The sequence below is a fragment of the Mesitornis unicolor genome, unplaced genomic scaffold, assembly GCF_000695765.1.
Source record: "Mesitornis unicolor isolate BGI_N332 unplaced genomic scaffold, ASM69576v1 scaffold6644, whole genome shotgun sequence".
Classification (NCBI taxonomy): Eukaryota; Metazoa; Chordata; class Aves; order Mesitornithiformes; family Mesitornithidae; genus Mesitornis; species Mesitornis unicolor.
Genome location: NW_010179332.1, coordinates 27,061 through 39,045, shown reverse-complemented (window position 1 = coordinate 39,045; position 11,985 = coordinate 27,061). Strand labels below are relative to the sequence as shown.

The 11,985-nt window shown below is 37.6% G+C and overlaps 1 protein-coding gene across 2 annotated transcripts in view; it reads right to left on the bottom strand.

Moving 5' to 3' along the window:
• The window catches only part of PAPD7 (PAP associated domain containing 7), a 45,289-nt gene that overhangs the window by 13,767 nt on the left and 19,537 nt on the right, over positions 1 to 11,985 (bottom strand). For both annotated transcript variants that reach the window (XM_010182725.1, XM_010182724.1), the window contains exons 8-9: positions 11,271 to 11,371; positions 10,845 to 11,017 (exon numbers count right to left, since the gene is read on the bottom strand). In XM_010182725.1, coding sequence (XP_010181027.1) covers positions 10,845 to 11,017; positions 11,271 to 11,371 — 274 coding nt within the window. The remainder of the gene's footprint in view (positions 1 to 10,844; positions 11,018 to 11,270; positions 11,372 to 11,985) is intronic.

Here is an 11,985-nt window from a genome sequence, read left to right as displayed (position 1 = left end):
TCCCTACACTTTACTACTGCTTTTTACCTTGCCTTTAACTCCAAAGTATTCTGAACTTGAAAACAATGGAAAAACTTGTTTTTTATCCCCAACCACTAGTGTTTTTTCCATTCCCAGCCATCTGGCTCAAAGTATAGCAAGAGACAGGCCTTGGCCAACTAGTAGCTACTATATTAAAAGACATTATTGGCTCAGATCAAGGATCTTTACTGTTACAGTAATTATTGAAATATTCTATTACACTTTCTCTAAAGACTAATTACCTGGAAGCAAAGACTCTTTACTTAAACCAAGCAATCTTTAAATAGATCTCCAGCACTATTACTTGCCCTCATATAGCCTTGCTTTCCAAATTAGATTCTTTGGTTAGAGAACAGTTTGTCTAGGAAAATATTTTCAAGAGCAGAAACAAGAAAATATTTTAAAGCTTTTCTTGGGGAAAGCAGAAGGTCATTTAAGATGCTGACAGTTGTGAATACTGTGCAGCCTTAGCAATAAACTACTAGAAAGCAAAACTTGCATCCCAGCTGTAGTGAATGCCCGTATTAGAAGAGTCCTCAATAGAACTGTCAGCCATTAGAAAGATCACTCCTTTATTGGTCCATATAAAGTTGTGCTTACTGAAAACTAAGTTCTAGAAAGAAGGAAGCTGCTTTCCTTCTGGGTCAACTAGTGGTAAAAGTTACAGTATGCCTTTGTGAAGCAGTTTCAGGTATTTGTGTCGTGAATTCATTAGAGACTGATCCTACTGGTAACGAGAATCTGTGCAGAAACTTAAGTCTTATTTATGAGACCAGATGTTTACCATTTAATAAATATGTTCAGAGCGGGCAACTACGTGCTGTAACACTGATCAAAAAATTAACCTTGGTTGTATGCACGTGCAAAGCTGACTGCCTGGATAAGATGGCATTTTCCTCCTTTGCCCAATCCTACAATATTAGACATGGCAGCAGGCTAAGGTCTCTACAAGGATAAAGCTGATACATGCTTAACTAAGTAGGTGGTAGAGTTAGGAACAGGGGCATGAACTTTCTAAGCTGAAGTTTCTTTAGACACTATTGGTCATGGAATTACTAAAAAGCTTATAAAAAGAGGGAAAAATAAAGAGGGGGCAGTCATGTCTGAACAGAACTTCTGAGCATGCTCACAAGTTACCATGAACAGGCAGATGGGAGGGGAAAAAGGGATCTTGCTGTCTATTCAAACCAATGTGTTACCTTCTGTGGTGCAACCTGCACAAACATGACCGAAGAATAGTTTTAGTCTCTTCACTCAAAGAATCCCCTCTTTCTTTTCTGCTTAGATACAGTCAGACCCCGTGAAGATTGACATGCCTAACCCAAATGGGACACTTCCCATTTATAAGACTTCTGAGAGTTTTTGTGCAACAGAAAGTTAACTCCAGTATGGAAACAGCAGGAAATGGAAGAGAAAAAGCAGTCATAGTTTAGCGAGACCGGATAAATTTCAGCACGGAAGCTTGTGTTGCATTATTTTAGTTTTGTAATAGGTATGTTCTTCTGCCTCAATATTATTTACTAATATACATCTCACAGGATTGTATCCTCCTAAGGCAGTCTTGGATTGCTAACAGGATTACTGTATGGAGTTGATAGGCTGACTTCTCATCAGCATCAAAATCCTTTTGTGAGGGAAAGCATCACCTTTCTTCCTCAAACTGAAAGGTTAACCTCAGTGATCAGAAAAATGAGCCTAATGTGAACAAAACTGATTTTCTACAAGAACTGCCTAAACTGAGGGATTAAATCTTACTTGGTCTTCTGGACAGGATTCTTAAGTGTAATGTGCAAACATGAAGCACTACAGAAGCTCAGAAGACCTGCAAGTAAGTAAATGCATACAGGTAACACTCCAAAATTTTAGATCCATGTCTGGAAGACAAAAGCTCTGATCCTTACTAGGGTAAGCGCTACAGAGGTCACATTGTGAAGAGATTAATGTAAAATGAAAAGGTTGATTTCAGTAAATAATCTAGGGATAAAGCTACAATGACTATACTAAGAGCCGAGATAAGTTCCTGGTTTCTTGAATACTACTACTATGGATGCCAATCATACAAACTTCCCCATCCTACAAGGAAAATATAAAAAGATGCTTTTGGAAACAAAGAGAGACTGCTAGATACAGGTTTATCCTACTGGGAAGTTTCCATTTTAAAACAGTCTTTAAATCAGTTTCAATTTCCTAAGTAAGCACTAAGTACCTGTAAAGAAGATTTCTACTATTCATAGCCTTGATTACTGAGGACTCTTTAATTTACCTTAATGTTGGAAAGAAGATAAAGTATGGAAGATAGCTAGAAACTCAAGTGTTACTGATGAAATCTCATCTAGCTGTAAATTTTGCTTGAGAAATGGGTCCCCTAGCCTTCTGTCTAGACAGAAACAGCAAAACACGGCAGTCATATGAAAGATAGAGCTGAAGCATTCCTACAACCCAAACTTCTCTTCCTGGCATTGAAAGAGAAGAAAAAAAAATACTTTACTGTTCTGCAAAATGCATCTCCCATTATAAAAAGTCCAAGGACCTCATCAGCAGGAGAATATTCAGCTGCCAGAAGCTCCCTCCTAACTAGGTCTGGCTGTAAGGGCCTATTTCAACTCCACTAATAACTCAAGGCTTAAGACACAGAGTAAACTGTACTGGTACATTCATCCATCAAGACAATAGTTCAGTTTCCAAGAATTTCATGTGCACTCAATTATACTCCTAAGTTTCTCTTCCACGATTCTAAATGCATGAAAAAATGGTGCCTTCTGCGTTGTTTCACGATGTAGTAAGTTGAGAAGTTTCAATTGACTGCCAACAGCTACCACTTCAGTGCTTTCAATCTCCAAGAATTTTTTTTTTTTTTTTAAAGCTGGAGTGGCTTACAAGAGTAATTCACAATCCGAGTCTGTTTAAGTTTTGGCCCAGTGGTAAGAGAGTCTAACTGTCCTAGAAGTCAGTATTCAGAAATCAAAATTTAAAAAACAGAATGCAGGTTTCTTGCTAATGTGACAGATTTGGGTTTTTCTACTCCAACCCCCAAGAATGGACTAGAGAGCTCTTACCAAAAAAGTTTTTATTGCTTACATTCTCTAAACTTTTCCCACTAATTATTTTTTTTTTTACATAAAATTCAGGAGCTGGAAGCTGTGAGAGAACAAAGACCACTTCAGTAAAAACGGAAACATTTTTGAAAGCAAAAAACTGAAAATAGTGAGAAAATTGGTGTTTATACTTAACAATTTACACTATGTAGATTTTTTTCATGTGCTGCTCTCCTTTCTCACAATTAAAGTCATTTAACAGATAACTGCTGCAGTCTCGCTCCTTTTGCCTCTTTTCCCATCTGGCCTTCTCTGCTATACCTGCAATAGCATTTGACATTGTCACAAGCCAATTCACAGAGGTGAACCACAGAAACAGTAATCACCTCTTTCCTAGCTTCACCTGCATCACCCCACCACAGGATTAGGTGAACACCAATGAAGAAAAGCAGGAACAGTTCTAGTGAGCAGAAACATCCCTAGCAAGAACATCTAACAACTGGATTTGCTTAGCAGAAGTGTAAAACCATGCTCCTTGGAATGTAACAGTTGGACTGGATGATCTTAAAGGTCTTTTCCAACCATAACAATTCTGTTTCTGTGATAAAGTAACACCAGAAAACTTCAGACATGTCATAGTTTGGGGCCATGTGCCAGAGAGCAGAACTTCAGTGCATGCTCTCACTTGAATGGTTTTAACCCCAGCAGGCTTAACTCCACTTGATAAACCAACACACTTCCAAGGTGATTTCATAGACTTCACCCCAAATCTCATTTTTTCTGCACCAGCTGGTGACATTTCCCTTTTTGGTAGGTGGAGCCATAACTTTAACTATGGTATAAATAAAGTACAATTGTACAAAACTTCTAATTCTATGGGAGGTTACAGGGTAGAGAACTTATGTCAATGCAGTTGCACCATTTCCACTTGCCAGTCTATAAACAATATAAAAGTCTCAAGCAAGATGCAATTGGTTGACTCTTCTGCCTTTAGGTCAACTGCATTACAAAAGGAAAATATCTTTGTCATTGTGCTTACGGGAGGGGAAAGTGAAAGAAGAGATATAGGATACACAAGCAAACTGAAAAATATGCATCTTCCAAAAGTATTGTGTTCATTTTAACAGAAAGACACCCAGAAATGTAATCTAATAATTATCTACCAAGATTAAATACAAGCACAGTACCCTTTAACCTCACCTCATTATATCCTCCCAGGTCTAACTGTGGGCTTGTTCCACATTTTATCAATACTCACTGTATTTCAGATAAGCCATCTTAAAAAAGGTCCCAGAAGCATGTCGTTTCAAATTTCCTTTGTTAACCCTAATACTTTCATTTCACAGGCTTTCAGTTGGTCTGTACTGGTAAAAGTACAGTAATACTTCAAGTTAGTGTTTTCCAAGATAAACACTATATTATAGGACTCATTATGCAAGCTGAACATATACTATACTATAATATAAATACCAAATCTAGGTTTTCTTCCATCCTAAAATGGCTTAGGTACCTCTGTTTTTGTTGTTGGTTTTTTTTTATTTTTCAGGGGAAGTAATGTTAAGATATGGCAAGAATACAACTAACCTTTGGCATCAGAAAGTAGTCCGAGCTTGACTTTTACAAAATTGTGTGCTTCTCTCCCTATTTCACTGACATCACAGCAGCAAAATCCATATTTTTTTATTTACACATTCTCTGTACATTTTGCTGCTTAGAATAACTTGTTATTAAATAAAACTTTAATTTTGTGTTCAAAACTGTGCCTCCTGCAGCTTTGCAGAAATTTACTTTTACTTCAAGTGGATATAGATTAAAGACTGCTCAAGCAACTGAGACAGAACTGAAGAAGAGAGTGAGAGTATAAAACAGCATATGGACAGAGATATGGGTTGAAAAAACCAAGAAGATGTGGGATTATATGATGAAAGAGGAAAATAGGCAAAAGCAGCACTGGAAAAAAAATGTTCCCCTCTAATCCACAGAAATTGCCACTAATTCACACAGCAAGACAAGGAGAAAAAAGCAGAGTTCTAAAGGATCTGAAACTTAAACTCTTAAATGCCCCACATCAGATGTCGATCAAATGCTTTTCCCTGGTAACATCAGGTTGCCTTCGTCTGTGCACCCACAGTTGCCCACAGCTCTATTTGGAGACAAGCTGGCTGCAAGGCAACACTTAAATCTTTAGTCTTTAAAGAAAGATAAGGCCTGCTTTTTAGAGGACTTGCGTCTGCTTGTTCAGGAAGGGGAAAAAGAGAAAGACAGAATCCACATTCTTCTACAAGATGATGATCAACTCTCCATACACAGATTTGAATGTTTACTTTGGTTAGGACATAAGAATATTCAGGCATGTAAAAAGAAGGGAGAAAAATCTATGTAGCTCTTGCTCTCAGACTGAGAATTCTGATGGGCTACTCCATTCTGCCCCCTCTCCCTACAAATACTATTTCAACTTGAGCTCTACAAATTAATCACAGTCATTAAGACAGACTTAAGAAGACTACAAGAAGAGCTATTACACTAAAAATTCTTAAGTGTCTGTCCCTCTACTGCAGATAAGCACATGCCTTACATCTGCAAATTTAATCACTTTTAAAAGAGCAACATTTATTAGGACAATATATGTCATACACTCTGTCATCTCTACCTGTGAACAGGGAAGTACAACAGTTCCTGCTAATAAGCTGAAATCCAGAGTCTTTGACTAATAGGAAGGAAGGGGAGGTGGTGATAACTTCATTAAGTGTGTTGAGTTCAAGTACTAAGCCACAATTACTGCAGAGCAAGTAAGTTCTAAAGTCAGTGTGGATCTTGTATGCATTCAGCATAATGATCAGAATAATGAGTATTAGTCTTATCAGTCATTTATATACTGTTCACACAATGTAAGCATTTAATCAAAATACTGAATAAGTAATACTTTAGAGACGGTGAAAAGATACGTTCCATGAAATGCTTAAGGTACCGCTTGGTGTATTTCTTAACTGTTAGGGGCAGAACGTGAGCAGATCAAGCACTGACATTCTCTGATGAACAGTTGTTACAAAGCCTGAGCAGCAATGGCTACAGACAAAATTTCAAGAAGTCTGAAAGAAAATACCGCAAATGTTAAAAAGTTAAATAGAAGCAAGGATTGTGTTCTCCCCTAAATTAGACTACACAGGTACCTTGTTCACTGAAACTTCAACTACCTTGACATGACTGCAAGGTCTTGAGAACTCAAAACTCTTCACAAAATACTCTTGTCATAAAAACCCAAAGAACATTATCACGAGAAACACAGGTGATACCTGTGATACCAGAAACTTCTAATAGACAACTTTGAGATTCTGTGCTGGACTGGATATGGGATTATATATATACCGTGAAACAGAAAAGAGCTTCAAAACTTTCCTATGAGCCATTACATGTGTTACTGATATGCAGATACCACTGTCACATAAATCGCTATGCTTTATTTGGCATAGCAGCAACAAAACTGCATAGCACATTCTTAGGATCAGGAATTATATTATACCAAAATGAGACTGCAAAAAAATACATATGATTATTTTCACTTGGCAGACTGTTGATCAGGCAGCAGATACTCTCCGGAACTACTCTAGGACTTCCTGAGCTAATAAAAAGCAGCTTTCTACAATGCTTAAGCAACAGGAAAGCCAGGTCATCAGTTACAGAGTGCAGGTCCAGAACAAAAAAGCACCCAGGAAAAAAAGGCATTTTCAAGAGGAATTTGGGTACTGCTTAAGTTCTCAGACTGACATCTGCAATTAGCCAGACCAAGGAGAGAGCTGGGGGTGAACATAGCTCATTTAATCTGGTTTCTGATTCTCGTAACAATTACTTAACTCAGAATGAAGGTTAAAGTGAGATTTCCTAATGCCAGCCGCTTATTTTCCACTGTGGAACAGTGTGAATCTTGCTCCCAATGGCAAAAATAGTTAGAAAGCATCTTCCATTATTCACTTCAACATTTGCTGGATCATATGAGAATGTATAGTATTTTGCAACTTACCTGTTTGCATTAATAACTGAAGAATGCATACTGCCTTTTTGTCAGGGCAGTGTATGGTAATTTAAATACCTGCACAGCAGAATCCTTCATTGAGAAAAGACTTAATTATCAAACTGATCTATATAGCAACAAAATCCAGAAAAATGTGTGCCCAAAGACATTCTGATGATCAGAATCCTTGTTTCCATAGGTTCATTTCCATGTGTTCCTCAGTTTGCTCCTGATCAGTAATATTTATATTCTTCAGAGGTAACAGGGTAGGAGCTTTAGTACTCAGTATTTTGCAAGGAACTGCATTGGAAGTGCCAGTGAGTCAGAGCTCTGTATTGACATGTACAGTAAGACAAACCCATAAACTGAACGCCTATCTCACGAACAGTAATAGTGATAACAGAAGACAGATTTATCTTCTACAGTCTTTGATCTGAAATTCACTGGTCCCTACAAAATCTTTATTTTGTGACTATGATTTCACATTTTGCTAGGACATTTATGAAAGACAGCATAACTAAAATTTCATCAGCCAGATACTGCTAGCATTAGGCATTTTGTAAATAGCTTTGCTGCCTTGGAAAAAAATCCATAAAGTGATACTATTGTTACGAAGTATGGTTTAGTCTCATTGGATTCAGTTCTTAGTTTTGAGCTGGGTAGACAGTGGCCCGGAAATGTGCTCCCCTGGAAGCTAGTCCTGGGTCTGCAGAGATGAAAGCAATCATGCTTCTGAATTTGAAGCCATGTACTGTGGAAAAGTATATACATCAAAAATATATGTGGAAAGAGAAGGTAGTCCTTGAAGGAGGCAGTTCTCTTGTTCTTCGGTGGTACACAAGTTCTCATCTTCAAAAAGCTACCATCAGTATGGTCCTCAAAGTAAGTAAAGCAGTAGCAGGAATGGAAAGAACTCGGGGCAGTAACGTTAAGCTCCTATATGCCTACACTTCTATTTTTCCTGTGCACATACAAGAGTTGAGAGGCTGAATTCTAAACATTAGCTCTGGCTTATGCCAATCCAGTCTTCAGAAAAACCTGCTCCTTTTTATTGTTCTATGCTCTTCTCCTGCTGCTGAAACAAATCTATAATCATTGCCTTCTCTGAAGTGCCCATAAATCCAAGACACCGAGAACCTTGTCTATTCAGTTGCTGAGCAATATGTACAGAATATGAGGCAAAATCTGCAATGCTGCCAGAACTTCAAGGAACCAAATCTCTAAAAACCAAACAGCATGCTGTATTACAACCAACTAGACTAGCTAGTGTTACAACCAACTATTGAACTACAGGGTTTAATAAAGCTTGTGGGATGCCTATAAGCAATACCGTACTGCTTTGATAACGCTTTCATACTTAATAATACTGCCAATATTGCTTCCAGGACATACTGACAAATACATTAAAGGCCTCCAGACTTATGGCCAGCGTACAGCGATGATGACAGCAGAATACAGCCACCTCTGTGCTAGAGTGGACAGCTGGAATATCTGCCCTGCAGTAGAAGCTGAAGTTCAGAGCGGCAATATGGTCAAGTCACAAGTTGCCAAGCTTATTTCCTCTTCCTCAGCATACAGATGTTGACTTCTATTATATTGGCAGGTGGATCTCAGAAAGGTCAAGGTGCAGCTGAGCACTACTACCAGTGAAACTTTAGCAGTAAATTGAAAAGTAAACATACTATCAACTTCCCTTAATTTGACAGCTAAGATCTTGTAGTTGATACACAGCAAAAGATATTCTGCAGTCACATAAAATACATCTCCAGAAATAGTGTCTTGACACAGACCTTGTGCTTAAGGCTAACAATTACACCATAGGGATAAGTATTTTGCTACTAAAATAAAACCTTAATTATTGGGAAGAGATCAGCAAGCTGTCAATCTAGGATCTCCCTGCCTCCTGCATTTTCTTTATAATCAGTATCTTGCTTCCAGTCTGCAGTATCACAGAAGTTCAGAAGATTTAACCTCAAGTTAATACAGAATCATTCCTGAAGAACAACCCTTCCAGAAGATCAGAGCTAACATTACATGTAACTCTGTAGTTATGAGATGCCTCGTATTTCTTGTTCTAAAGCTAGTACCAAAGATGACTGCATCATACCTATTTGCAGCACACCAGAAGTTTTGGCACAAATACCAGTTGTCACGTCATATGTTCCTTTGCAGAACACTGGTCACAGTACTATGCCAAATCATGCCACAGACAGCCTCTTCGACTCTGGCAGAATAGGCTTTTCTCTTCCTGAATCAGGTGCAGCTCAGGACTGCTCAGCCAGAACTTGCTCATCCTTACATACCCAAGGGTGAGTAGGATGAACTCATCAGTTTTGTCAGAAAACTGCCATTCCATTCCAAATTAAGAAAATATGGCAGTCTAAGGGCATAATACCAATAATGATCAGGGCTTAAACCAGGGTCTGTGACAAGCACACAGGCATAAGGCTCTTTGTTTTGTTAAATAAAGGGTAGCATTTCCATTGACTTTGTGGATGTCTAAACTGATTGCAGGTTTTTCTTGCTGAGGGCTTCCTTTTTACTTAAAATTAATTTATCTGGCATCAGGCAATGAAGTTTCATCTTCTATATCAGGCAAAAAGGAACTAAGGGGAGATCATAAACACTCACCACCCACTGTGCATTGAGAGTGCACAATATTAAGCAAATATTGGCATTTTCTCATATAACTTGTTACAGCAGTACATTTCTCACTAACATACTCAAACCAGGAGCATAGCTAGTAGTACCACTGGCAAGCATCATGCTGTTCTTTTTCCATTAGCCAGATGGTGCAACTAAAGTATTTACCATGTTTACTGGAGGTGGAGTGAAAGACAACACAGAAAATTCAGTAGTGTAAAGGAATTAGAAAGTAGCAAGAACATATAAAGAAGGCATCTGTCCCTCAAAAGTTATTTAATTTTTATTGAATACAATTCCCAACTTTTAATTCCATATTTGACTAGTTTTTGAAAGCAGTAAAGAAACAGGTACTGGAGATACTGGACCTCTCTTGGCATCATCCAGTTATTCACTGTTGTAGTTAACTGGATATTACATCTTGTTCCAGTCAATGCCTCCACCTAGCACAGAATGCTTCAGAAGATTTATAATGAGCACCTCATGCCATGCAAAGAAATTTTGTGCTTTATAATCTGCACTGCCCAATTCTGTGTTGATTTATCTCCATACCAAATATGTTCCCATAGCTTGGGAACATACCTGAAGAGACTACAGCCTCCTCTTCCAGAAAGTTACAATAAAGCTCAGCAATTACTTTCAAACTGGACTTTCAAACAAGGAAGCTAACAACAAGGCTTTGCATATGAGGGCCCCATTACCATTAAAACATGAACTGACTGAAAATAGTAAAGAACATTATTCATCTTCACAGCATGATACGATGTTCATGTTCAATTTGGGGCATGGAGAAGAAGGACCAGAATTTGAAAATGGGAGGTTCTGTTTGATGAGAAGATTTGAAGATATACTTCTACTCTTCAACTTAGTTAGCTACTGTTAACTTGGATTTTTATATTTTATTACATCTAACTACTGCCACAAAGAGTACCAAAGATTTAGGATGGAATTAAGACCCATTTAATTTAATGAAAAAGTAATTGATTTCGGTAATTCTTCTCAGCAAGGAAAGCTATAAATTTGCTGTAGCAGTTAGGGATAGTATCACATTAACTGTTGTTGTATCAGTTGAGGTTTTGAAGAGTATGATAAACTCTGCTTCTTATTAGTTTAACCCATTAAAAGAAAAAGCTTACAATGTCACTGCCGGAGAGGGATGATACAGAAGAGGCAGATGAGCCAGAAGATAACTGTTGTGTACTAGACAATGACAAAGTCAAGCGTTGGTTGTAAGATGATTCAGAGTCTCTGATCTGTTGCTGTTCTCCATTGCACGGAGCTATCTGGTCTCTTACTTTCAACCTGTTATCTGTTAACAGAAAACATAATTATTAATTATGAGCACAGAATACAAACACATGGGCCTTGGAGTCTAAGAAGAGCTGCAGTTTAACAAGCTAATTGAAAAACAGGCTCACAGAAAACTAGTCTTTGGTTAGAAAGTTATACATTCCTTTTATTTTTTCCTACATATTTGAAAGTGATTAATTTCAAGTACTTTGAATTACATCAAATTCAAGAACAAATTTTAAGTTGGTTTCAGAGATTCCTGCTATACCTACCAAGTTCAGGTGATAAATTAATTTTGCTCCCCCACTTCTTTTTAATCCAGGCCCTGTAGTCAATCACTTCTTGGGTCACTTTGATGATTCTACCTAATGTGCTAAAAAAATTTTTCAATTAAGTATTAAACAAAGACTGTTGGTTACATATTTGCAAGCATTTCAACAAGCAATCAAATTATGCTAAAAGTCAGTTTAAGGTACTTGTAACCAAAGAATCCTTTTGAACTTTCATTTCCTTAGCACACTATTTAATTCACTGAAGCATCGCAACTTTGAAATAAGTACATTACTTCTCTTTTACCACACTAACATGCAAGAAATGACACATAGGTAAAGACTGCGTCTTAATTATCAAGTATGTGCATGCAGATACCAGTATACTTGATGAAAGCAATTTACAGGTTCTTACATTTGTCCATACAGAAAATATTTTTTCCACAGAATCTAGATTAGAAAAGTTATGGGATGCACTGAAGACTGTAATATCCCAGCCCTGCAGCTGACCTTCATGCTGAAGACAGAGACCTTCACTAGTCCTTGCTAACAGATTTACAATACCACTTCAAAGTTATAACATCCTCACAATTATAAAGGAAGTACCATGGATCGTGAGATAGTGGAAACAAGAAACAGACTGGCTCCAAAACCAGAATAAGTTAGAATTTAAGAAAATTCATAACAGTAGCTGGGTCAGAGAAAAAACCCAACTGGT